Raw genomic sequence first — 26,509 nt, 5'->3', positions numbered from 1 at the left:
TGCTAGAGCCTCCCACACAGGTCCCTTCGGCTGGGCTGTGGCTTGACTGGCTCGAGTGGGTCGGATTCAATTTCTGGACCCACTCTATTTTCTTTATCGCTGCGCTACTCTTATCGCTGTCCCGCCAGAAAAAAAAATCGAGATTGAAGTCGAAGCTGCGCAGGTCATTTTTTTGAAGCCAAAGTCGTCCATGCTAAAGGCTACGAGTTTGCCTTTGCATCTTGCGGCCGACAACCACAATGAGCACACTTAAGCGGAAGGATGCCCCTGGAGGCAATCCTCCCCCCAAGTCGGCCAAAAACTTCAAAGAAGCTCGACCGACGAAAAAAGAAGCACCGGCAAAGGATGCGAAGCCAGCTGCCAAGGCGCATCGCAAATCAGACGCCGCGACTGAGGAGCGCGCAAAGGCCCCAATCATCTCCGTCTTGAAAGATGATGAGCCCGTGTTCCCCCGTGGAGGCGGAAGCGTCCTCACGCCTCTCGAACAGAAGAAGATCCAGATGGAAGCCAAAGCCGACGCCATTCGGGAAGAGGAATTCGAGACGAGCGCCAAGCCGCAGAAGAAGAAGGTGAAGAAGTCTGCGGCCAAGGGTGATAAGAAGACGGAGAAGAAGGCAGATGAGGATACCATCAAAATTGAGAGCTTAAACTTCAAGGTAGGCTTCTGCATGGACAATTGGTGCGAATTGGACCCTCAGACTAATTGACATTGCAGAGACTGGTCAAGGGCTCTTTGGTCCTCGGACAGGTGACGAAGATCAACAAACTCAACCTTGAAATCTCATTACCGAACAACCTGACCGGGCATGCATCGATTGTCACTATTTCAGAGCAATTGACGAGCAGACTTGAAGGCGGCGCCGACAAAGAGAGCGACAGTGACGAAGAAGAGTCATCTGACGAAAGCGATATTAATCTGCAGTCTATTTTTAACGTCGGACAGTATGTACGAGCTTATGTGGTTTCGACATCGGATAGCACCGCCAGCGGAAAGGGAAAGAAGAAGATCGAGCTCTCTCTGCGACCCAGCGAGACCAACACTGGACTAGAAAAAGATGATGTTGTGCCCAACAGCACCGTCATGGCCTCGGTGGTCAGCGTTGAAGATCGTGGCTGCGTCATGGATCTCGGACTCTCAAACCTAAACGGTTTCCTCCCCAACAGCGAAATCGATCCACTCATTGACCACGAGAGACTCCAACCAGGCGCCGTGTTCCTCTGCCAGGTCACCGGCAAGGGCGCTGCCAAGACTGTGCAGCTCTCCCTGATGCAAGACAAGCTCGGAAGCACAAAGGCTTTCCCCGCCGATGCTACCACAATCAACACATTCCTCCCCGGTACACTCGTCAACATTCTCGTGTCAGAAAACGAGGGCAGAGGTCTGGGCGGAAAGATTATGGGCGCAGTGGATGCCACTGCGGATTTGATCCACTCCGGCGTTGGTCCGAACGACGCTGACCTCAAAGCCAAGTACAAGGTCGGATCCAAGGTCAAGGCAAGAATCATTTGCAACTTTCCAACGGCCAAAGACCCGAAGCTGGGCATCTCGCTGTTGCCTCACATAATGTCTTTGACCCGGAAACGCCAAGATACCAGGTCAAAGAATGAGCAGCAGCTGCCGATTGAAGCGATGCCCATCTCCTCTTTTGTCGAAAAGTGTACTGTTCGCCATGTCGAAGATAACATTGGTCTCTTCGTTGATACCGGTGTCGCTGGCCTGGGCGGATTTGTTCACATCTCTCGAGTAAAAGACGGAAAAGTCGAAGCCCTTTACGAAACAAGTGGTCCTTACAAGGTTGGAACTGTACACCGCGGCCGAATTGTTGGATACAACGAGATGGATGGCCTCTTCAGTATCTCCTTTGCGAAAAGCATTCTTGACCAGCAGTACATCCGTGTCGAGGACGTTCCCATCGGCTCAGTGATCAATGGCGAAATTGAGAAGCTGGTCATCAAGGAGCAGGGCGTTACTGGACTCATCATCAAGGTTGCAGAGGGCATCACTGGATTTGTTCCCGAGAACCATATGTCTGATATCCGCCTTCAGAACCCTGAGAAGAAGTTCCGCGTTGGAATGAAGGTCAAGGCTCGCGTTCTTTCTACTAATCCCCTTAAGAGACAAATGCGCCTTACTCTCAAGAAGACACTGGTGAATTCAGAAGCTCCCACTATCAAATCTTACGACGACGTCAGCATTGGAATGCAAACTCTTGGTACCATTGTCAAGGTGCAAAAGAATGGAGCTCACGTTCAATTCTACGGACACCTCAAGGGATTCCTTCCTGTATCAGAGATGAGCGAGGCCTATATCCGTGATCCTATGGAGCACTTCCGTGCTGGACAAGTTCTGAGCGTGCACGCTCTTGAGGTCGACCCCGAAGCGAGAAGATTCATTGTCTCTTGCAAAGACCCAAGCGCTTTTGGATTAGAAAAGCAAACAGCATTGAAGAACTTGAAGCTGGGCGATGTTGTATCGGCCAAGGTTACCCAGAAGACGGAGGATCAAATCTTCGTGGAGCTTGTAGACAGCCAACTAAAGGCCATTCTACCAGTGGGCCACCTTACTGACAAGTCTTCGTCAAAGAACCAATACGCTTGGAAGCGAATCTCTACTGGTCAAACTTTGTCAGATCTCGTGGTCCTTGAGAAAAATGAAAACCGTCGCGCCATCACTCTTACCCAGAAGCCGAGCTTAGTCAAGGCTTCTCAAGAGAACAAGTTGCTCAAAAGCTTCCATGACGCCAAAGTGGGTGCTATTGTTCAGGGTTTTGTGCGAAACATTACAGTTACAGCTGTGTTTGTTCAGTTTGCAGGAAACCTCAACGCATTGCTGCCGAGAGGAAGACTACCAGCCGATGTTCAGGCACAGCCCGACTTTGGCATGCGCAAATTTGAATCTATTGAAGTGAAAATTGTTGCGACCATTCCTGAGTTAAAGCGTATTCTGGTTGCTCCCGCCGACGCCCCTCTGGTTATTGAGAGCGAGGGTAACAAGGGCAAGCCTTCCAAGGCTCCGGCCCCAGAGGATGGCCTTTCGTTTGGCAGCACAATAAAGGTTAGAGTTACATCGGTCAAGGATACTCAGTTGAACGTTCAGCTTGTCGACAGCGAGATCCAAGGTCGTCTTGATGTGTCTCAGATCTTTGATAAATGGGAGGATATCCTCGATCCGAAGGACCCCCTCGGCAAATTCAGCAAGACACAGGTTCTTCGTGTCAAGATTATGGGTGTCCATGATGCCAAAGACCACCGATACTTGCCATTTTCTCACAGATCTGCCCACTCGGTTTTGGAGCTCACCTCTAAGCCTAGCGATCTTGGCGATGAGGAGCCCAAGCCAATTACGTTTGAAGATTTGAAGGTTGGTGACAACCGCATTGCTTTTGTCAACAACGTAACATCTCAATACCTCTGGGTGAATCTTTCTCCCAACGTTCGAGGCCGCATTTCCATCATGGACGCGTCAGACGACTTGTCTCTGCTAAACGACCTAGAGGCCAATTTCCCGGTCGGCTCAGCCATCAAAGTTAGAGTCACATCGGTTGACGCCAAAAACAAGCGTCTCGACCTCTCTGCGCGATCACCTGGTGCCTCCGAGACCATCACTTGGGCTTCATTGAAGCAGAACATGATCCTCCCCGGCAAGATTACCAAGGTTAACGAACGACAAGTTTTGGTGAAGCTGAGCGAAGCCGTCTCCGGCCCTGTCCATCTCCCCGATATGGTCGACGACTACGGCACTGTCGATACTCTCAAATACAAGAAGGGCGATATTGTTCGTGTTTCCATTGTTGATGTCGACGCTAGCAACAAGAGAATCCGTCTCTCTATGCGGCCCTCTCGTATCATGAGCTCTACCCTTCCTGTTGCGGATAAGGAGATTGGCAAGATTGCACAGCTTTCCACTGGTGATATTGTACGAGGATTTGTCAAGAATGTCGCCGATAAGGGTGTCTTTGTCTTGCTCGGAGGTCAAGTAACTGGATTTGTCAAAATTTCAAATCTTTCTGATCGCTTCTTGAAGGAGTGGAAGGACAGTTTCCAGGTTGATCAGTTGGTAAAGGGCCGCGTTATTGCCCTTGATGCAGCGACAAGCCAACTCGAGCTCAGCTTGAAGTCTTCCGTGGTCGACGAGGACTACAAGCCTCCAGTAGGTTACAACGATATCAGGGAGGGCCAAATCGTCACCGGTGTTGTCCGCAAGGTTGAAGAGTTTGGTGCCTTTATTGTCATTGATAACTCAGCCAACGTCAGTGGCCTGTGCCACCGAACCCAAATGGCCGATAATGCCGTCAAGGATGCCACAAAGCTGTACAAGGAGGGAGATAAGGTGAAAGCCAGAGTCTTGGAGGTCGATCCTACAAAGAGAAGAATCAGCTTTGGCCTCAAGCCATCCTTCTTCGAGGACGAAGACACTGACATGGAGTCCGATGCTGGCGCAGCACTCGACGACGAGGATGAGGATGAGGATGATGGTGAAGGCATGGAGTTGGATCAGGAAGCTTTACTCAAGATTCTTGGCACTGACAACCAAGGCGACTCGTCAGAGGATGATGAAGAGGAGGAAGAGGACGAGGACGAGGAAGCTGGGAATGATAGCGACGAAGAGATGGAGGACGCTGCTACCAAGAAGACTGGCGGCCTAGGCGGAGGTAAAAAGTCAGCGTGGTCAACAAATCCATTCGATGACGCTGCCTCAGAATCTGAAAACGATTCTCAAGCTGAAAACGCCGACAAAAAGAAGAAGCGGAAGAAGAAGGCTGAGGCCCAGGTCGACCGAACAGCTGAGCTCGATGCCCACGGCCCTCAGACATCTAGCGACTACGAGCGTCTGCTTTTGGGTCAACCTGACTCGTCAGAGCTGTGGATTGCGTATATGGCGTTCCAGATGCAGGTCAGCGAGCTACCAAAGGCGCGAGAGGTTGCCGAGCGAGCCATTAAGAGTATCAACATCCGCGAGGAGACTGAGAAGCTTAACGTCTGGGTTGCTTATCTCAACTTGGAGGTTGCGTACGGCAGCAAACACACGGTTGAGGAGGTATTCAAGCGAGCTTGCCAGTACAACGACGAGCAAGAGGTTTACGAGCGACTGGCTAGTATCTACATCCAGTCAGAGAAGCTCAAGGTAAGAATCTTCTCTTTTAACCATTACGTTGAGAACGTATACTAATCTCTATTATAGCAAGCGGATGAGCTCTTCGAAGCCATGCTCAAGAAATTCGGCGCCAAGGCACCCAGCGTCTGGACCAACTACGCACACTTCCTGCATGTCACCAAGAACGAGCCCGCCCGTGCTAGGGCCTTGCTGCCGAGAGCCACTCAGCAACTCGACAGCCACAACGGCCAAAACATGGTCAGCCGGTTCGCGGCTCTCGAGTTCCGGTCACCCAACGGCGAGCCCGAGCGCGGCCGCACCATGTTCGAGGGTCTTCTCGCCGCTTTCCCCAAGAAGGGCGACATCTGGAACCAGCTGCTGGATCTCGAAATCGGCATTGCCAGCTCCAACGCCGATCACACCGCCGTGAGAGACGTGTTCGAGAGGAGGACGAGAGTCAAGGGCCTCAAGCCCCAGCAGGCGGAGAAGTGGTTCCGCAGATGGGCTGCGTGGGAGGAGAAGCTCGATCCCAAGGGTAAGGATAGGGTGATGGCCAAGGCGCAGGAGTGGGCGTCTGGATTCAAGGCCAGGAAGGAGGCTGAGGCTGCAGCTGCTGAGGATGAGGAGATGGAGGAGTAGAGATGTGTGGAAGGAAGAAGAAAATAACATGCGGATAATGTAAAAAAATGGACGGCCCGTTTAGATAGGCTGGGCGTTGGTAAATAGTTGTAAAAATGCATACACCTTTTTTTGTTTATATTTGTTGGCTCTTGAATCAGACAATTTCGGATGTCGGAGTGGATGTGACAGCGGCCGTCCGGCGGGTAGAAGCTTCGTTGCAGCAAAAGCATGAGTTCATTTGGCATTTTGTTAGCCAATACGCGATTGGCATTATATATCAATTGTCTATCATACTAAAGTACTAGGAGTTTTTACTTCGTATCACGGAGCAGTCCCTACAAATTTCGAGCCAGTCTTGTCGATATTTACGTACCTGTAGTTATTCCAGATTCGTGGGCAGTTGACGGGCTATCGGCCGACATCTCCGAAGCTCCGGGCTAATTGGCGGAACATCGGACACCCGTTATTATGACCTGAGTCGCGACAATTACAGCTCATCACGATACAAGGTGTTGAGCAGTTCATGTGCGCTTGTGTATGTATTAAAAATTATAACGTTGGCTCTGGTGAGCTTTTCCTGTGTTTGTGGTGAGTAATCCAGAAAGGAGGCTGTTCCGGGGTACATGTACAGGTAGTAAGTAGTCTGAGCTTCCCGCACCCGAGAAGCTGCTTACATGTGCCATCTACTCAGACGAGCCATAAGCGAGTTAGAGCTCAAGGAGCATATGACTGTGTTACGAAGTGGTATGATGCAGCATTCAGAGAGATGACGTATTTATCCCCAGATGTGCGTCCATAGTTATAGATGGAGCTCCATGCCAGTATCGAGATAAACGCTGGAGAGCGATGCAACGAAGATCATAAGCTAAAAGACTTGGCTTTTCGGCAGCATTTACAGGTGTTACGTACGTGCTAGGGACCCTCTGGCTTGCCAATTAGGGTTCATGCATGGCAGGCGATTCGCTGGAAGACTGGCGTGGAGGGTGGGGGAAAGGACGGTTGGATGTATCCATTGGAGCCGCCGTGGTGTTTCAGTGCATGATTGCATCAGGAAATGAAAGATGTCGTTATGAGTGTTCGGGGTTCGGAATGATGAAGAGCGAGATTTAATGAGTTGTCTGTGAGTTTCAATTTTGAAGCTTTGGCCTTGAATCTGCTTGAGTTGAGTTTCTGTGCAACGATCGTATAACATCTCATTGGCTGTGTCTAGATCCGAATCTGCAGTGACGGGCTGTCAAGATGCTCGTCAAAGCACCAGCTACATCAAAAAATGTATATACGCTATACTTTCACTGCACGATGAAGTGAGAAACACAGTGTTTCAGTATTGTATGTAGTAAATCACAAAAGCAGATAACGTCTACTCCTCCTCAGCCAGTGTCGCCATATAAATTAGAGGTGACGCATTCAAGCTGACATGCCGGCGATTAGCGGTACATGCGGCGTACTTGAGCCGGCACCGACGGGCCGCTGGAAGATACAGCGCAGTTGGGTGTATCCTCGGGGTACTCTCGCTGGAAGTTTAGCAACTCCGGCAGTCGTCAGGACATCTTCTGCCACCCAAGCCTGGCATCACGCGAGCAGCTCTACAGCATCTCACGAATCCTCCCTAAAGCTTGCTCATCGCTCATCGACAGCCCCAAAAAACACGTAATTGCTGCCCCGTCTGATAGGGCCAAAGGGCCGCTGGGCGATCGCGCAATGGGGTCATGGGCGGTCATGGGCGGCCATGGGCGAAAACGTCTTGGAGGCGTCCGAGCACGTCACCCGCACTAGCGCCCTATCGGTCCCTCGGCCAGGCCATTTTGCACCAAAAAGCCAGCCCTGGAGGCTGCCGGCCTGTCGCAGTGAATAATGTTCTCTGACGGGCCCTGCGCCGGATTGTTTCTCTTCTCTCTCCTTGTTGATTGTCTGCGCTTTTTGCAGCGGTGCATCTGCTTTGTTTCCTCCAGGTGTCAAATGCGATTCCGGCACTCGCTACAATGGGCTGTCGGGTGTGCAGAGCGCGCAAGGTGAGTTTTATAGCACTACTGCGGCTGCTAGGCTGCTGCCATCAGCCTATCAACCACTATCACCACCCCCACTTCTTCTCCCAGCGTCTTTGTGTCTGTCTACAGCTTCCTAACCCATGCCTCGGCGCATCGCAGGTCAAGTGTGATGGCCGCCCCAACGGATGTCGCAACTGCGAGCGCCTCCAGCTCGACTGCGTCGGCGACAATGGCCTGACGGCCAGCCGCAACACGCCCATGGCGCTGCGCAAGATCCGCACCTATCGATCGTGTAAGAGCTGCCGCCTGTCCAAGACAAAGTGCAACGGCGACCGCCCGAAGTGCTCGCGATGCACCGCCAAGAAGACCGAGTGCGTGTACGATGGCGGCTCGGCCCCGCGATGGGCTCGTAATCTGGACCATGGAGCGAGGACCGAGGGCAGCCGGAGCAACTCGCGAGAGCTGGCTGCCATCGCTCTGCTTGCCGAGGGCAGCGATGAGGCTGAGAACCCGCAGTTGGCGACGCCATTAACCAGCAACGGATCGGCTGAGCCGCAGATTCCCGGCGAGGTCCCGGGCCTGGGGAGCTTGCAGAGTGTTGCCTCTATCGAGCCTTCGGGGTCGGATATTCTGTCATGGTATGTGAAATGTTGTGCGATGCCATGTGCGGAGAGTAAAGGAGAAGGAATCCCTTGGTGGCTGTTTAATGGTTGCCATGATAGAAGAGAGACTGGGGCTGACATGATTTACTAGGCTTGTCTCACCAAGTCTTCCCACCGGCCGCAACTTGCGCCGTGTCGTGGAGCAATACTTTGCCAACGTCCATCCCATCCGCTGCTTCGCCTTTGTGCATAAGCCGTCGTTCATGCGGCAGCTGGACAAGGGCTTCACCTCGGATGATGAGTCGGCACTATTACACATCATTTGTGCTCATGGGGCAAAGTATGTGGCCCATCTCAGCTAACTCATTCGCCATTACGATTCATAACCATACTGACAAGGTTGTCTACAGATTCTACGTGTTGAATCAACATGACCACCCGCCAGCCTCTGATTTCATCCGCTTGGCCGGCAACCAGTGGGCCAAGCGAGCCGAATTCCTTGTCTTGACTAATTTTGGAAAGATCTCTGTCCAAAGGCTCATGGTATGTCAACTCGATACCATTTGATAATGATGATCCCAACTCACTGTTACAAGGTGGCCATATTGCTTCACGACTTTCACTTTCGACAAGGAGAGTATTCCAATGCCCTGATGTTAAGCGGGCTTGCTGTCCGCATGGCCCATGCGCTGAAAATCAACGTCGAAGCATCCCCCGATGTTCTTGGCAGTGACTCCAACGAATCGACCCCGTCGGTTGTCACCAGAGAAAGTCGTCGGAGGCTCATGTGGGCGTGCTACGTCCTCGATGCGTGGGCGGGTAGCGGTATTGATCAGCTGACTCTTCTGCGCGAAAATGACATCAAGATCCAACTGCCTACAAATGAGAGAAACTTCGGTCTTCGCATAGCATCGGTGACGGAAACATTAGGCGTGGGCCATGTCCTCCAATTCTTACCGCCGTCCGTGGTGCCGAGAAAGCCATCTGCGAACATGGGCATCATGGCATACTACATCCGAGTAGTAGCGCTCTGGAAGCGAATCGTTAGATATGTAAATCAGCTAGACTCCAATCTTCCTCCTTGGCTCCCCGACTCACCATTTGCTGCTCTCGACGCCGATCTCCGCCTGTGGCAAAGGGAGCTGCCAGAATTTGTCGAATACTCCATGGAAACTATTTATGCTCGACTGGATTCAAATCAGCTGGGAGCGCTGGTTCTGATACATTGCACATACCATCACAACTACTTGGAACTCTACAAGATTTCCATGCCGGATTTATTCAAGCTTCCCAAGCCTCTATCTGTGCCACCAGAACACCACGACTTTCTTCAGTCTGCGCAAGCCAACTGCTATCACCATGCGCAGCAGATTGCAGACATTTTGGCCGAAGCTGCCGATCATGGAGCTCACCTGTTATCTGACAGTTTGCTACCATACTTTGTGTACGATAGTAGCAGAGTGATGCTGTACTACGTTGCGCGTCTGCTCGACCCCAATAGGCCCGATGCTCAGTCAAAGATGGAGGATGCCATCAATGCTGTTGAGAGCAACCGTCGGGTTCTAAAGATGATGGCTGCTCTGTTTCCCATCGCGCAATCACTGGTGAGTCTCCGTCTCTAATCCTGATAAGGGGCTGCAAATACTGACTGGTTTGTCATAGTCAAATACAATTGATAGATGGTTGTCCAAGATTCGGCAATCTACTAGCCAGAATGATCTCGTAAGCAGGATGCTATCTGAAGTCCGCTCCGAAACTCACGAGGGCGAAAAGTGAGTACCTAGCTCAAGTCTATTATCCCTGAGTTCCAACCGCCGTCTTGCTGACTGACATCTTACAGACCAAATCATACTTCTGTTAGCCCTGTACACGCTACACCTGAGTTTAGTCTCCCCTCTATCTCCCTTCACTCGCTCGCACGAACAGGTATTGCGACAAGGCGAGCTGCAGATCGTGCAAGCGGCGTTCGAGGACTGAGCTGGTCTGCCGAAAGTCCAGGCGCTGCAGCATGGGACCGCAACAATGCGGCGCAGCAGCTTGTCGGCCTCAGCCAAGACGTCCTCACTTCATCACGGTCAGGTCTTCAGCATGAGCAGCCGGTGCCAACAGCGTTGCCGCAGCTGTCGCCTCCAGCCTACCCCAAGCGAAACGCCCCGACGCAGCCAATGTGCGAAGCACTCGACTTGGACGATTTGCAAAACTTTTTATCATGGGATATGTATGGTATAATGGACATGGGGGACCCCCTTCCTGACGAAGGGCCGGAGGACATGACGATGCGGTCGTGGTCGGGGTCCAACGATGCGATATAATTGGTATATAAGTAATGGGTGGATTGGCTTTTCAAGCATGGGATTATTACGGACAAGATACCTCTGGGCATTCGTTTTTAAGGCGTATCATACACTCTGGAGTAATACATATTCTTACTTAGTACACATAGTGCCTGCTTTAAAGAGACCGGCATAAAGTCCGGTGGAGTTTTAGGTGTTTGGGTCGCTTCATCGCCAGTGCCGCCGGCCCGTCGCTCGGGTGATCGGCTATTTATGCGACTGTGCTATGTCTTTTGAAGTTGAGGTCTGTGACACAGTCATGTAGTGCTAGCTCATGGCTATAATTCTAAAAGTACGAGACTTTGGTCTGTAGATTTGCCAGCAGTTATTGAATTCTGAGGAACATTCGATTATCGCAACGAAATCGACCGCTGGTGGTACTTTGGCCTTTGCAATGAGCGGTGAGATTTTCGGCTCCGTGAAAACATAAACAACGCCTACCTAGGCAACGCTTCCAAGAGCCTCATGCAGTCAAATAATAAACATTGAAGCATGAAAATGGAGAAGTAAATAGTCGTTGAAGCTTACTGTCCCACTTACATACATCAACAGTGAGACGGATTCTTAACGCGGAGCGGACGGGATTTGCGGGGCCGGAGTGGCGCACTGTTTACAGTTAGAAATAGGGCGCTTGCTTTCAACAAGATCATCCGATATGGTGTAGTGGCTAACATCGCTCGCTCTCATGAAGATCCGAGCAGCCCTGGGTTCGATTCCCAGTATCGGAGAGAATGTTTCTTTTTGACCTTTTTCCTTATTGTCCTCATGTTAATGATAAAGTACTGTTTTCTGTTGTTCCTCTTGGCAGGCGAATATCTGATTTTTAATTCGTACAATGGCCAGAGTGAGCGCTAAAACTCACACCAATAGATCTCTGCAGCATGACGCAACGAGGCATAATGCATGTTTACTCCTGTTACAAAACGGAGTCAATGTAACACGACTCCACCAGCCGATGGGCAACGAAGGATTTCTCGTGGATTGGTCCAAAAGATCGTGGGCCTTGTCTTTCTGATCCTGGTTGAGCTGGCCGATACAGTAAACAAGGCGAATCTTTTGTGTGTGAGACCAGAGCAAAAAAGCCCTGCCCGCCGCTAAAAACATGGGGTTACGGGCCCCCCTGGTCCATGTTCTTTTTCTGCTGCGCCCAGTCATAATCCCGAATGCAGGTAAACAAGGCAGACGGCGTGATGTTTTGCATGAGGCTAATGGAGGTGTTGCGCCGGGGCTAGAGATGATGATGCAGATGGTGCGTGTAAACATGTTACAGTTTTGGTGTTTCGTGATGTGGTTGCCATGGCAGAGGGAAGGCTGATGGGCTGTTGTGCGACGAGTATATCGGTTTTGTGTAATTGACGGGCGAGTGTGATTCTTCGGAATGGCATTATTTGTCACTCGATTTGCTGTAAAATCACAAGGGACTGCCCAATTTCGCATTCAAACAGAGGGAGAGAGACAGAGAGACACAAGGCATCGTCCCGATCTCAGCCGAGACGATGCTGTAAGATACTGCAAAGTCGCTCACCCCGCCCTGGAAACAGCTGAAACCGCTCCCACGGCGCGGCACGCTCGCAGGGCGCCTCGAAAAGGCGATCGCGTCGCCGTGGCAACGCTCAGCCCTCAGATGCGGCACCGCGGCGGCTAAAGAGTGGGGATTCTTCAGCCGTACAAATGCCACCCGTTTGGGGCCCGGCGTCGCATCTGTTTTTCAGCCAAAAGCTGTCTCATGGCCGCTGCAGGTCTCGCTTTTTGCGCTTCTTTCTTTTCCCCTTCTTCTTCATCGTCTTTGCAGCGCTTGCATTGATTGAGGCGAGGCTTGACGCGGCGCCGACTCTCGTTATTCTTTTTCTTTATACTAGAAGCTTTGTTAAAGGAAAAAAAGTTTATTCCTTTTATTTACTCTTCACTTTACTTTACTTTATCAACGGATTACCATTGCCGCCTGAGGATCTCTCGTTTGCATATCGAGATTGATCAACACTACTCTTTTTTCTTTATCGCTATCTAACATTGATATCATTGTCCTTCCCATCTCCCGGGTGCTCTCTGCATTACCAAGAAAGGCACAAAAAGCTGCCCAGCTGCAGACCTTACCAGACACCCCTGCGAGATCCCAGGAGAGCCCCGCGCTCTTCCTTGTCGCCCACAGACGCTTTGCCAGGCAGCTCTTTTCCTCCATCACCGCCAGAACCAGTTGCTCGACGCCGAGCGCCACCGAGGCTCTGGGGACTCCCAGCCTTTCACCGCAGAAGTACCTTTAGCAGCATTCACGCCGCCTGGGGTGGCTGATCTTGTTCGCCATGAACTCCAGCCTCTCCAAGCAGGTCAACAGCAGCATTGACCAGCTGCACGGCATCTTTGACGAAATCGGTGTGCCCGACCATGAGCGCGAGGCGCGGGAGGCAGAGGTGCGATTGTCCCCTTCAAACTAATTCGCCAATGGCGATGCTGACTGAACTGGCGCTGCAGCTGTTCCAAGCTCTGTCGGAAGCGCTCAACAACCACCTGCGCACGGTGACAAAGGAGAAGAAGGACATGATTGACGAAGCCAAGAAGACCGTCACCGCAATCCGACAGATGGAAGCCTCCATGGACGACTCCAGGCCACGGCGTAAGAACTCGACCAGCGACGAACTGAAGCTTTCGTATCCTCTGATCCCTTGCCTGCAAAGGCTCAAGGAGAAGCACGGGCAGGTACAGAAGAAGCACAAGGAGCGATTTGAACAAGTCAAGAGTGGGTGGAATCCGCATCGGCAAACCAGCTGGCTTTCAGACATTAGTGCTAACATTTACTGCTGCAGAGCTCGTTGAAGCCCTCGAATCATACTCATCGCACCTGGAGCCCTCATTTGTCAAGATTGCCCTCCCTCCCACCGGTCCCAGCCAATCTATCCCCCTAACGTTTGATCTGTCACCATCATATGTCACCCGCCTTGACGCAGAGTTTACGCGAGTGTATGAAGAGTATACTCGCCGGCTTACGACGGTGGAAACATTGGGTGACGAAATCATCCAGCTGTGGGCCGAGCTTGGTGTTCCCCAAGCCCAGCAAGATACAGCCATCATCAAGTATTACCGCGAAGCCCCTGAGCAACTCGGCCTCCACCAGGAAGATATCCAGCGACTGCAAGCCAGGCTCGATAAATTAACGGATGAGAAGAAGAGTCGCGAAAAGAAGCTACGCGACCTCAAGGCTACAGTCGAGAACCTCTGGGAGAAACTTCAGATTGATGAGGAGGAGACCAAGGCCTTCCTCAACGAGAACAGAGGCTGCGGAATCCGCCAAATTAACGAGTTTGAAGACGAGCTGGAGCGATTGAATGTGGTAAAGCGGAAGAATATGCACATCTTCATTGAGGACGCGCGCGTCAAGCTCCAAGAACTGTGGGATGTCCTGTACTTTTCGGACGATGACATGCTCGAGTTTACTCCAGCCTTTTCGGACGTTTACAGTGATGCGCTACTGGAGGCTCATGAACGCGAGATTGCTCGCTTGGAGACACTGAAAGAGCAGCGCGCGCCGATCCTCGACCTCGTTGCTAAGCACAAGTCTCTGATTAAGGACCGAGACGAGCTTCTCGCAGCCAGCCAGGATGCCTCTCGTCTTATGTTGCGCGGCCAGAAGGGCGAGAAGCGCGATCCTGGAAAGCTGCTTCGCGAGGAAAAGATGCGCAAGCGCATCGCCAAGGAGCTGCCCAAGGTGACGGCTGACGTTCGCAAAGCACTCGAGCAATGGGAAGACGAGTACGATAGACCGTACTTGGTGTTTGGCGAGCGATACCTCGACGAGCTAGATGCTGAAGACTCAAAGAAACCAACTCAAACCCGATCCAGGACTCCGGCAGGCCCCCCTCCGTCAGCGACCAAGGCACTGGTGAAATCAGTCTCATCTTCGGCAATCAGGCCTTCCACCACCACCAAGGCCTCCCAACCGCCTCGCTCAATGACAAAAACTCCTACGGCCAGCGTATACAACCTAAACAACAAGTCTCAGCCCATGTTTTCGCAATCCACCGCAGTGCCCAGCAGCCCCACAAGGCAGCCTAGCACAAGAGCTCCTCTGTCCAAGATAAAGGATGGCAGCAACTCACCAGAGCGGCCTAGAGCACAATTCCAGAAGAGCATGGAGGCATTGCGTAAGGGCGGCTCCGTCAGACTCCCGCCGCCCAAGATGCGCGAACTAAGATCCGTCGCATCATTGGAATCACCATTCAAGCCTTATAAGTCGATGGGATCAAACTCAACCACCAGCGTTGTGCGTGCGGTTGAGCCTGAGGACGCTTATGATGAGAGGCCACAGTCCAGAATGAGCCGTGAGTCGAGCTTGTCGCACAGTCGCCAGCCCAGCTACATCGATGAGGATTCAGGCGCAAGCCGCTACTCTTCGATCCGAGAAGTCCCGCGGTATCCTCAGACAGCCTCAAGCAGATTCACTTCCAGCACATCGACTACCTCAACCGTTGTGACCGGTTCTGAGAACTGGGAGACATACGACGACTACAGCGAGGAAGAGCCAGATGTGTCGGACTCGTACTACGCCAATCTTCGGTCCTCTCGAAGCAAGCGGATGGAGCCCGAGCAGGGCCACCGACCAGTTAGCAGCGCGGCGAAGCGTACGCGCGGAGTTCCTGCAGCTTACGCACCGCCCGTGATGATTGATCAAGACGGTAACCGAGTTTCGGGAGGCGGCGAGTGGACAGAGACAGACGATGATGGCTTTCCATGATTGCCTCTCGTACTGTTTCTCGCCAACGCTGACTACGTCTTTTCTCTCACGGTTGACGTTGCAAAATGGTGTAAATGAGACATGTGTGTGTCTATGCTACTCGCTGCCTTTGATCACATTGGCAGCGAGTCGAATGAAGAGCTTATTATGACGATGCGGGCCATCTACAAACGGCGTTGCGGAGCCATTGTCTGTTCTGCAGGCAGGCAATGGTGCAATGTTTGCGGCTTCTCTCCATTCTATTTGTCCGGTTCCCGGACTCGGTTTCATTCTGTGTTATATCTGCGCTGTGCTGAGCATTGAGCTTTTTGTTTGTACTTTTTCCTCTTTTGATTTCTCCTTCTTTGTTGTTTCTTTCAATTTTAAGGACTGGGGCTATATGGAAGATTCCCAAGGTGTAAGAGGGAGTGGGAATAGGAATGGGATTGGGATTGGGATTGGGATTGGAAAGGCGAAAAGGGACATGGCTGGCGTTGGATTTTGCTTATTTTTACTTGTGTGCTTGGTATTTGCATGGCTCTGGTTGATTGAGGGGCCTCTTGTCTCTCTCTTTGTGTCTATTCCTTTTCAGTTTTGCAGCATGAAAAAGATGTTTCAATGTTTAAAGTTCGAACTGAGATTGTCAAAGTGAAAATGAAAGTCTCTGTGAAGCTGGTCTTATTCAGACAACGGTAGCCGAGCTGAGACAACCTTGAAATCTCACCTGATGTCGTACAGCATTAGCATCAGCCAACAGCCAACAGCCCGTTGTAGCAGGTGGTCGAACGCCGAAACCACAGCGCATGCGTCCCTGGCAGCAGGGCACTTATAGTGGATGCGCACTGATCGCGTGGGGCTCGGCTTGTCTTTAGCGCTTCTGCAGGGTCACATTCATTCATTCCCGCCGTTGACGAAACGCCAGGAAAGAGGAAAAGTCGGGGCGTCCGGCAGCTGAGCACCGAAGCTCCGTCCGTACCTGTCCAAAGAAAAGAACATTGGAACCAGAGACCCCAACAAAAAGAGGCTCGTTTGTTTCGGGTCCCCCTGTTTGGTTTTGGTGTGAGCTTGGCAGGCAGGCTGACTGGGGGATCCTTCCAGTTCCACGTATTCGTGTTGAAGAACTTTTTTATCTTTTGGCTTTTGCTGGCAGCCTGGCTTGCTTGTCTCCTATTTTTGGATTTGTTTTCGTCAGCTTCTTACAATTTTTCTTTAAGCAAGTATTCTTATTTTGCATTTTTTTTTTTATACATAGGAATGATGTCTTTTGAATAAGTCTTTTTGCTTCTCATCGATCCCTTTTTTCTCTTTACACCTTTTACACTCTAAATGTGGCCGGCCCCGCGATCAAGTGTCGATATTTCTCGGTGATGAAGCCCGCAGATAGCGCTTCCGCCGCAATTAGGGGCGCCACGCTGGCCTTTCAGAGAGACAAGCTCGAGCAGAAACAGCAGCAGCAGGGGCAGCAACAAGAGCCGTCGACGACGACGAGACAGCCCTTGGGGCGAAATCACAGCCACGTCGTCGCGGGCAAGAGAGACAATGGCGCCTATACGGCTGCGACGGAGGCGGTTCGATCGACAGGCACGGCGGCGGCCAACGGCTCGAATAATCACACGATCGGCACGCGAGCGCACCTTGTCCCAGGGAGGACCATTTCGACAGCCTCGGCACCGGAGCCATCAGCGGTGGGATTAGGTGCTTCGAGGCCGCAGCAGCTTGAAGGCCAGCAGCAGCAGCAGCGTCATACCGGCGGAGGTGGTGGCGCCTCAGCGGCGTTTGCCTCTCAAGCTGCGCATCTGGGCCTGGCGCCGGCGGCTGCGCGGATGGATGGCAGGAATCAGAGCCTCATTGCGGCGACGCTGGCTGCGAGTCGGAGTGCGAGCCCTACGAGACCGGCGGCGACGAATACGGGGACGAATACGGCGAAGATGGCGGGCAGGAGGGCGGAGAGCGTGAGGACGATGAGCTCTGCGAGCAGTGCTGGGGGAAGCGAGGTTGTGGATTCGGGGCCGTTGGCTTCTGCAGGATCGTTGATATCGATGTTTGAGCGAGGGAATGGAAAGGGTCCTTCGCCGCCAGAGTCCGTCGTCAGCGGTGCTGGAGCTGAAGACAAGATCAAGCTCAGGCCGGCAGTGACGGTGGTGACGGCCAGCGATCAGCCGCAGCAGAAGAAAGTCAAGAAGCCAAAGAAGACGCCCGCGGTGGTCAAGCGAGATACGCGGGCGCCGCCGCCGACGCCTCCTCCCGCGACCAGGACGCGCCGAGACCCGATGGCTGAGACAGCTCCGGGAGGGGACGGAAAGTCAATGACGGCGGCGGCGGAGGTGTCGGGACCTGGGCAGCGGATTGATCAGCGAGAGAGCTTGGGGTTGCAAACTGCGCAGAAACAACAACGGGAGTCCAATGATAATAGTAATCGTCAATCCGAACAGCCTACAACAACCAAATTGAAAGAGAACAAAGCTGCCACTCCGCCCCAAAGGCCCATGACTCCAGCAGCTGCTACAACGCATACATCAACATCAACATCAACATCAGCACCAGCACCAGCTCCTTTACCACAGCACAAACCCAACCCCACGAGCTCGCATCCACGATCAGAAACTACGACATCACCGCCGCGAGCGATCCATCCCTCTACGCCTCCGCCTCTCAAACCTCTTATGAGCAGGACTGTCGCTGAGGTCGTGTCCCCGCAGCCGACGCGGGTGACCAAGACTCCGTTGAGTCCCATGGCCTCTCCGCACTTGACACTGAACCCGTCTATACATGTTGCTCTAGCATCACCTTCGCCGGATCCGCCAAAGAAACGGCAAGATGTCTTAGTGGTGAAACGACCTCCTACACCGCCGAAGCCGAGGGGCAATGGCCATAAACGTACAGGCAGTGATGAGCCTAAGTTACGAGGCAGGTCTTATAGCCATCATTTAGATGCGGCGGCGGCGAACCAGTCGCGGGCTTCTATAGCTTCTGCAATGCGGACGGGGCAGTCTGTGTCTCCCCAGCATTCAGGGTCCTCTCGCCCTTCTTCTATGTTCCTGTCTAGGAGACACTCCATGGTGAGCGCGCCGTCGCTCGGCACTGCGACGCCGGGCCATACGCCGCTAGACAATCTTACCGATGCCATCATGGCCGGATCGCTCGCCTCGTCTCGCCTAACGCCGCATCATACCGGTTCGAAACTGGCTCCTCCTCCGGTGCCGAAACGGCAAAAGTCGCCTCGATTGTTGCATACGCTGCGGAATCCTCACCAGGTATCTGACGATGAGGAGGATTCTCACAAGAAGGGGCATCGGGCCCTGCTGAGAAAAGGCAAGCATGCGCACCACGAGGGATCGAGGAAGAAGTGGCGGGAAGAGATTAGGCCGCGAGAGAGGAAACGCTACGAGGCGCTGTGGGCGTCGAATCGCGGCATCATGCTGACGGACACGCGGCTGATGAGTCCCGCCACGAGCATCAGCAGCAATCTGGACAGAGACGTCTCGCAGTGCGTGGCAAACGTGGTGGTGAGGGAGGTGTGGAAACGCTCGAGGCTGCCGCTGGATGAGCTGGCCGAGATATACGACCTGGTGGACCGGAGCAGGATGGGGATGCTGAGCAGGGCGGAGTTTGTGGTTGGGACGTGGCTGGTTGATCAGAGGCTGAAGGGGCGGAAAGTGCCTGCAAGGGTGACAGATAGTGTCTGGGGGAGTGCGAATGGGGTGACTGTGAAGGGGCCGAATGGGAAGTGAATGTCATGCTGCTTTTTGATGCTGTTGTTGATACCCCTACTGTATAGAATAGATACGATACATACATATTGAGCGTTATATGCGTTGCGTTGGGTGGTTACTTATGGGATACTAGGACTGGATGGGATACTGAATAAGCTGAATGGAATGCCAGAATACATGGATGGGATACAAGAATAGCCTGGACCGAATATACCTAGATCATTACCTAGAAGACTTGTTGACCTTGTAAATGCAGGACTTATTAAAGATAGGTTATCAAGTAATATCAAGTTCAATTACATCGCTTGGAGCTATACTAGTCTATGTAAATAATGTAAATCATTAAATGTCAATGCTCGAAATCAAGTTGTTCCCATATTATTCCCTCAGCGCCTTCATATAAGATCCATGCCAAGTGTAGTTATATGTCGCCACGTCACACTCTTTGGTCGTAAAATATCGAGGTAGTTCATTCCAGGTTCAAGTTCATGTTCTTTTTTTTTTTCCAACTGTTCATCCCCAAGTTTAATTGGAGCTGGACTTGAGAGTCTTGGATGTCTCGCTGCCGACGGTAATGGTCACGTTGTGGTTGACGAGGGTGGGCATCTGGGAGACGCCGTAGAGGCTGTAGACGGTGGCGGAGATGATGCCGTCGCCTTGGGCGATGTTGGCGGGGATGGTGAGGGTTTCGGTGATGTTGGTGAGGATGTTGGATTTACCTGACTGTGTTAGCCTGTTATACTAACAATTTGGGGGGGTGAAATGTCACGTACTGGGTCCGAGGTAGAATGAGCCGAGGACTGTGCCGAGACAGTCAGGGTAGCCGTCACCCTTTTGGTAGCCAACGGCAATGGAGATGTCTGAGACGGCTTGGATGTAGTTTTGGGTCTCGATGGTGAGTTGGAAGGGCTCGCCGGGCTTGATGGTTTCGGGGACGGCGATGCCGCTGATGATGGCGTTGGCGGAGGCCAGGAAGGGGATGATGGCGGCGATGGAGAATTGCATTTTGAAGGTTTTGAAGGTTTGAGGTTGTTGTTTGGGGGAAGAAGTGTTGAAGATGAAGGTATTTATAGTGGTGGCTGATGATGTTGGTTGTTGGCTTGAGGTGATGGATGGAATGTCTCTGATGATCAGTGGGATTAACAAGTTTATATAGTGGGCAGCTGCAACAAAGAAAACTCCATGCCAATTACGAGCTCTTGAATAATTAGCGGGCTGTTTATTTTCAGCATCGTCTTGAGTCGAGGGAGAAGCGGGCCGAGCGAATGAGATCATCGATGACTCTCCTTAGACTGTGGATCGGCAGCCAAACACGAGGTTTTGGCTCCTGTTGGGCTCTCGCTCGTTTCTTGCATGGCGAAAAAGATACCAGATACGAATGTACGTGCGCAGCTCGTGTTTGTTGGCCCCTTGTTTTTGTTTCTTTGATCTAGATGATTCTTTTCTGGGTATGAGGGCATCATATTGCCGGATTCAGGTACATGTGTGCTGTCGACTACAAGGTATGATGTAGAACGGTGAGGTGAAGCAACGACGGCGATGCATCGTCTGGGTACCTCCCCTTGTTCCCGTGTGGGACTCCGAGAGCTATGCTGGGCATGCTACAGGGCTCAATTTACTGGTTTGCAGGAACAAAGAAGAGCACGCTTGGACGCTACGTTATGACGATGGTGGGAGCTCAGTTTTCGACTAGGGCTGAGGCGTGTGGCCGGGGATTATGGAGATCGGCAACGCTGAGGAGATGTGTGGTGCTGTATGTACTGTGCTGTTACCTGCTATTGGGTAGGGGGCTCGCTGGCAGATGACTTGTACGATATAGTTGTGGCGATGAGTGCGAGGGAGAAGAGGTACGTTGCTTCTGGTTGGCGCTGAGATGAGAAGTCAAAGAGGCACTGCTGGCAGTCCAGGATTCGTTCGCTGCGGCTGGTTGAGTGTCTGACTCGGCGGGTATAATTATAGCACTGCGTCTATGCGCCTAACGGATAGTGGTGGTGAATGCTTTGAAACGCAGTGCTACTACGTCTACAGTCGGTAAGGGATAGAAGAAAAAGGAATATTCTATAGCCGGTCATTGAGAGTTTCCTTCCCCTTACACCGTCTATTCGGCTGCCTCGAATATTGGTTCTAGAAGCAGGAGCAGGAGGTCGGAGAAGAAGAATAGGAGAAAATAGTAGCTGTATAGGGTGCCGATACGAGATGGCCCCTTGCAGCAGCCACTCGTTAGTGGTTCTAGGGGATTCGCTTAGGCTATAGGGTGACGGAGAATTGCATCCAGTATGCTGGCAACTATCTTCAACACGAGGTCACGCGATGAAGAAAGTCATCATTGCTTTTCTCTGAGTGAACAAGATTGAAAATAAACATTTTGCACAGCGTAGCATTTTAGCAACGGTGGTGGTGGTAATGTCTGACCTTGTCCCCATTCGTTAAAGGTGTGGATAAATGTAGCATTCCAAGGTTACGTGCATTACGGTTTTTATACCCGAATAGCTGGAGATCTTCAGCTTGTGTCGTCATGCGGGATGTGAAGCTATGTGAGGGCGCTTTTGCGTTATGGCAAGGTATGACTTCATTTGCGTGAGATTCGATCGGCTATCGTTTGAATGTCTTATTGTTGCTCGGATGGATGGATGGGATGGTAGAGACGGGATAGCTACGACGGTTTTCATGATGAAAAGCTATGGATTTAAGCTGCGGCTTTGAGTGAATGAAGGTGGCGCCCTGGGATCCACTTGGCCGGCAGATCCGGTGGGTTTGCAAAGATTTTGACACTTTTGGTGGCGTTGACGGTGTTGCATTTTGGTGGGTTGTGACTGGTGGTGATAGATTTGATGATGGGTGAGGCTTGAATTGAAGATGTGACGGATGTGATATTACTACAGATATTCAAGCTGAGGTGGGAGATGGACCTGAACATGCATGTGCTTCTGTTGCTTTGATTGTGCAGCTCGTGGATGTAATTGCATGCTTTAGACGGTGGATACTTGCAGATGGCGGCGAATCCGGCTTTCACGGCATTGCCGTCTCGGGAGTTGAGGTTGTGTTTGCATACCCTGGAATAGCTTCAATAACCTCAATTGGCTGCAGTGGGCGCAATTTCATCAAGATGACTATGATTTAGCTAGCAATTTACTGACGAGATGGCTGCCCTTGATAGATTTCCATAGTCGTACAATTTGATCGTGGCATTGCTGGTATTATTGCATTCAATGCAATATGTCAGTTACATATGTATTTCAGGTCGAGGCGTTGACCAAAAACGTACTGCCAATTGCTTGGCGTTGCAATAAGTCGTTTATATATTGCTATAGGACGGCTTCCCTCAACCAAACCACCTACCTTGGCTGCTCACAGCCAATTATCTTCCGTAGTATAGTGGTCAGTATGCAAGCTTGTCACGCTTGAGACCCGGGTTCAATTCCCGGCGGGAGAGACCGCCAGCCCTCTAAGAGGGATTTCTTTTTGCCCTTTTACCAACTTTATTTTGAGTGGCTTTTCAACATCTTGGCTTCCAATTATGCATATTGTTTGTTCTCAGTAAGATTTTTTTTATCTTTCGTTCATTAGTCATGACTTTTCTTCTCTTGAACAAGATTTCTTTTTGGTGCGCGTATGACCCGAAATTACACATGGGAATGGATCTATATCTTAGCCTTAACAGCCAATAACTGTCTGCCACATATTTCTTCATCTGCAGAAAATATTCCCTTGGGTATCAACAATTGCTACCTAAAAGCTCTATCCTTAGTAGACCTGTTGACTGTGAGACTTATATGTGAATTTGATCCTGGTAAGAGAGCGCTAATACTTCTACACGGGGGGTTTCGTGTTCGTATTCTGATTATTTCGCCTTCTTCTTTCATTCTTTCCTCGAGTCAACGGTTCATCTGTTAGGATTTACTTCAAAATCCTCTCCCGTTCAAGAGGGTTTGCGCCTTGGCATAGTTATTTTATAGAAGTCATAAAGGCTGACTACTCAAAGGAATATTGATTTGTTTACGATGCACCCTTGCCTAAGCTCGCCCAAATAGAACCACTTGTTGACTGCCAGCTGTACGGCCATAGGATTATCTCTGCCAATAGAAATTGTCTTCGGTAACAGATATCGCTGCCCAAAATGCGGCTGCATGCCCTCCTTCTGTTAGATGGACTGAAATCCTTTATATTAATCGCCGGTCCGCTGATGAGTCTATTTTGTTTCAGTAGCTCATCCTGCATCCTCAGAGTCCCATACCAGTCTATCTTGGATAATCATAATCATCGCAATGTCAGGTTGCTTCCGCCGATTATTTCTCCTTGTCCTTGTCCCACTTGTCAAAGCCTATGAAGTATTCGAAACAACATGCTCTGCTCCTAATCCGCACTCGGAGTTTATGTTTGTATCGTCTCCCAACACTCGGGGTACCCTGGAAATATTATGGAGTTCTTTGTTCACCATCCTTGCCTGCACATGGACACTGCACCACCCCGATGTTCCGGAGCAACGTAACGATTGCGATCTTGGTGTATTAGGCGATATTAAATGGGCACTGAAAGCGTTTTGTAAAAGCGCGGTGATGATTGTCATGACTGCTCTGGCTCCAGAACTTATAATAGGCGTGGCCGTTGAGGATCTCATGAATGCAATGCAGACACAACAAATGATGGAAGAATATGCTTTCAACGACCAAGTAGCCTGGTCTTTGAGACACAGCTATTTTGCAGAGATGGGGGGCTTTGCCATACGCAGTAAAAAGCCGTTGGACGCCTCTGACAAGCAAGGCAACAAACCAAGAGGAGGAGAACTACATTCTCTCTCTGTTGATCAGCTCTATGACCTTCGACGCGACCGGGTTATCGAGTCCCTTCCTGATATCAGGGCTGAAGAGATCAAAGACAAGTCCCAGAGTGATACTTTGGGCAAGTTCATCGCGATTGGCCAAATAGCCTGGACCATTGTGCAAATCATTGTTCGGGCTGTTAAAAGACTTCCCGTCTCTCCGCTCGAGGTCGCTGTAGTAGCTTTCGCAGCTTGTGCGGTCATCGTATACGCCTTGTATATGAAAAAGCCGCAGCGCGTCTCGACGCCTATTGTTATCTATCATTACATTGGACAGAAAGATACGCTTGGAGAGATTCTCAAAGAGTGTCGCAAGATGGCTCGGGAGAAGAAAGATGGAGAGGCAGAGAAAGAGGCAGGGCAAGAGACTCAAGGTAATTCACATGGATCACGAGCTATTGCTCTCGATCCCGAGATACAAAGCCTTATTACACGTCCCCAAAAAGCTGTCAAGGAGAGATCTGACTGGGTTATATTGATTATAGTAAGTGTTGGTACGGCCATATTTGGTGGGATCCATGTGATCGCATGGAACTTTGCTTTCCCGACAACCATTGAGCTAATTGGATGGCGGTGCGCAAGTGTATATCTAACTGCATCTTCCCTCGGATTTTCAATCTTTTATTGGATCAACGTAATGCATGAACATCAACTTTATGAAGGCTTATTCTTTGCCCTGGGTGTTATTATGTCCCTCCTCGTTTCTTTAATTTCTGTGACATCCTGACCTATACTATCGTACTTAGGTATAGGGTAGGTTCCCAATTTATAAACTAAGGCGTCGGTTTATATTAGTAAAAAGATACGAGGGATCTAATGAGCAAAGTAATCACATAGCTAATAAGGTTATAAATAACTAATCTAATTATTATCTAAAAGTGCTATATTAATAACTAACTATTTAAGTTTTATTTAATAAGCATAATAAATAGTTCTTATATAGTAAGTTATTTTAAGTAACTCACAATCCCAATTATAATCCTCTGGGATAGCTTACTCTAGTATTTATAATTTATTATAGGTAGCTCACAGTATAAGATATAATCCTCTTTTAATTAGTCCATTAGTCTATAGTATTTCCATAAGTATATATCTTATAGTTATTAGGTTATAATATAATGTCCCCTCTTTATTAGTCTTGTCCTTAAGGCTAAATATGCATTAGCTTTATAATCTATAAGTATATTATTCTCCCTGTGTCCTATGTTCTATAACCTAGTTCCTTAAATAATATTATAATAACTAATAAAGTGTCTAAGCTAATTTCTTGTAAAACTTATAAGTGTAATATTCTTATATTATTTATTCTTTCTCACAGTTCTAACTTAAATATGCTATATACTTATTATTTTTAGAAGAAAGTTCCTTGTTATATAATAAAGGATTTTTCTTATTATTATAAATATATTAAATGTAGCTGTTTTTATAATAGTGTTTTGGTAGCTTTTTCTTATGGGTAAGTTTAATTCTTATAAAATATTTAAAATGCTAATGTGTTTATAGTAATAAGGATATTAAATTAGTAGAAAAGATTAAAAGTAGAGGAAGAGGCTGCGGGCAAAGCCCTAGAGTCTCTTTAGGCTTAGTTAACTAATTTATAAGCTAAACTATCTAAAGCTGTAAATTAGCTGTCTTAGATTTGTTATACTAAGAGTAAGATAAAAGAGCGTGGTAATAAATTAGTGCGTTAGGGAATATAGGAGTTAAATAAAGAAAATAAAGTAGTAAGTAATCTTTAATATATAGGGGTTCTTAATAACGTTAATTAGTCCTCCCTTAGCGTTAGTTTAGAGTTTAAGGACCTTAGTCCATTAGTTTAAGAGTTTAAAGAAATTTCTTTATTAATTCCTAAGAACTAAAGTATTTTTCCAGTTCCTATAAATTTTTTAATTTAAAGTATTCTTTTTATTTAATAAGGTACTTAATTTTATTTTCTTTATAGTTTTAGTGTATAGTAAGTATATTTTTAATTTTATATTTTTCTTCTTAATCTTTAATAATAATTTCATTTAAGATAGGTCTTTTAGTATTTTTATTAATTTATGCTTTTTTAAGTTATAATATATAAAATACTAGAATTTAAAGTTTTATTATATTTAATAAAGCTAATTTATAGTTTACTTCTCTAATTTACTTAAGAATTTTATAAGGTTTTATTTTTCTAATGTTAAGTTTATTACTTAGCCTATTTATCTTAATGTTTAGTAATTTATAGCCTTATAAATATTATAGTATATAAACTATATCTCCTTTTTAAAGAATTAGTCCTGTAATTTTATTTTAGTTTATATATTTTTTTATTTTATCTTAAATTAACTTAAGTTATACACACATTTCTTAGTATAAATTAATTATTAATTCTGCTATGAGTTAGGCTTTTTTAGAGTTAAGTTTATCTCACAGTAGTTTAAATGCTTTTAGTGTAAATCTATAGTTAGTATAAAAGGGGGTAATCCCTGTGAATTCTAAAGGTATACTATTATAGTATAGTTAAGCCACTAGTAATTTTTTTACTTAATTATCTTATATAAAGTTAATGTAGCAGTGTAAGTAAGCTTTAATAATTTAATTAATGTATTTTATTTATTTATTTATTTAAGGATAGTATATAGTACTTAATTTATAGTTTATTC

General features: G+C 49.2%; 6 protein-coding genes across 6 annotated transcripts; 5 read left to right on the top strand and 1 right to left on the bottom strand.

Moving 5' to 3' along the window:
- Window positions 1–239: 239 nt before the first annotated feature.
- On the top strand, window positions 240–5,734 carry TGAM01_v210338 (hypothetical protein; the record flags this gene model as incomplete). Its single annotated transcript, XM_018810752.2, has 3 exons — window positions 240–656; window positions 716–5,125; window positions 5,183–5,734. 3 exons carry the CDS (start codon window positions 240–242, stop codon window positions 5,732–5,734), a joined length of 5,379 nt encoding a protein of 1,792 aa, XP_018656035.1.
- Window positions 5,735–7,698: 1,964 nt separating this feature from the next.
- On the top strand, window positions 7,699–10,618 carry TGAM01_v210337 (hypothetical protein; the record flags this gene model as incomplete). Its single annotated transcript, XM_024550772.1, has 7 exons — window positions 7,699–7,728; window positions 7,774–8,342; window positions 8,458–8,646; window positions 8,717–8,849; window positions 8,903–9,910; window positions 9,969–10,078; window positions 10,147–10,618. 7 exons carry the CDS (start codon window positions 7,699–7,701, stop codon window positions 10,616–10,618), a joined length of 2,511 nt encoding a protein of 836 aa, XP_024404495.1.
- A 2,321-nt stretch (window positions 10,619–12,939) lies between these two features.
- Window positions 12,940–15,365, top strand: TGAM01_v210336 (hypothetical protein; the record flags this gene model as incomplete). Its single annotated transcript, XM_024550771.1, has 3 exons — window positions 12,940–13,047; window positions 13,109–13,373; window positions 13,441–15,365. 3 exons carry the CDS (start codon window positions 12,940–12,942, stop codon window positions 15,363–15,365), a joined length of 2,298 nt encoding a protein of 765 aa, XP_024404494.1.
- Window positions 15,366–16,711: 1,346 nt separating this feature from the next.
- Window positions 16,712–19,075, top strand: TGAM01_v210335 (hypothetical protein; the record flags this gene model as incomplete). Its single annotated transcript, XM_018810749.1, has 1 exon — window positions 16,712–19,075. One exon carries the CDS (start codon window positions 16,712–16,714, stop codon window positions 19,073–19,075), a length of 2,364 nt encoding a protein of 787 aa, XP_018656032.1.
- A 507-nt stretch (window positions 19,076–19,582) lies between these two features.
- Window positions 19,583–20,332, bottom strand: TGAM01_v210334 (hypothetical protein; the record flags this gene model as incomplete). The annotated part of the gene is made up of 2 exons (XM_018810748.2): window positions 19,583–19,776; window positions 19,831–20,332. The coding sequence occupies 2 exons, from the start codon at window positions 20,330–20,332 to the stop codon at window positions 19,583–19,585; spliced, it is 696 nt and encodes a 231-aa protein (XP_018656031.2).
- A 2,990-nt stretch (window positions 20,333–23,322) lies between these two features.
- Window positions 23,323–24,628, top strand: TGAM01_v210333 (hypothetical protein; the record flags this gene model as incomplete). Its single annotated transcript, XM_018810747.1, has 2 exons — window positions 23,323–24,360; window positions 24,623–24,628. 2 exons carry the CDS (start codon window positions 23,323–23,325, stop codon window positions 24,626–24,628), a joined length of 1,044 nt encoding a protein of 347 aa, XP_018656030.1.
- Window positions 24,629–26,509: the final 1,881 nt, after the last annotated feature.

The sequence above is a fragment of the Trichoderma gamsii genome (assembly GCF_001481775.2).
Source record: "Trichoderma gamsii strain T6085 chromosome Unknown Scaffold_60.2, whole genome shotgun sequence".
In the NCBI taxonomy this organism is placed as follows: Eukaryota; Fungi; Ascomycota; class Sordariomycetes; order Hypocreales; family Hypocreaceae; genus Trichoderma; species Trichoderma gamsii.
The sequence above is the reverse complement of the archived record's forward strand: the minus strand, read 5'-3'. Positions and strand labels throughout refer to the sequence as shown.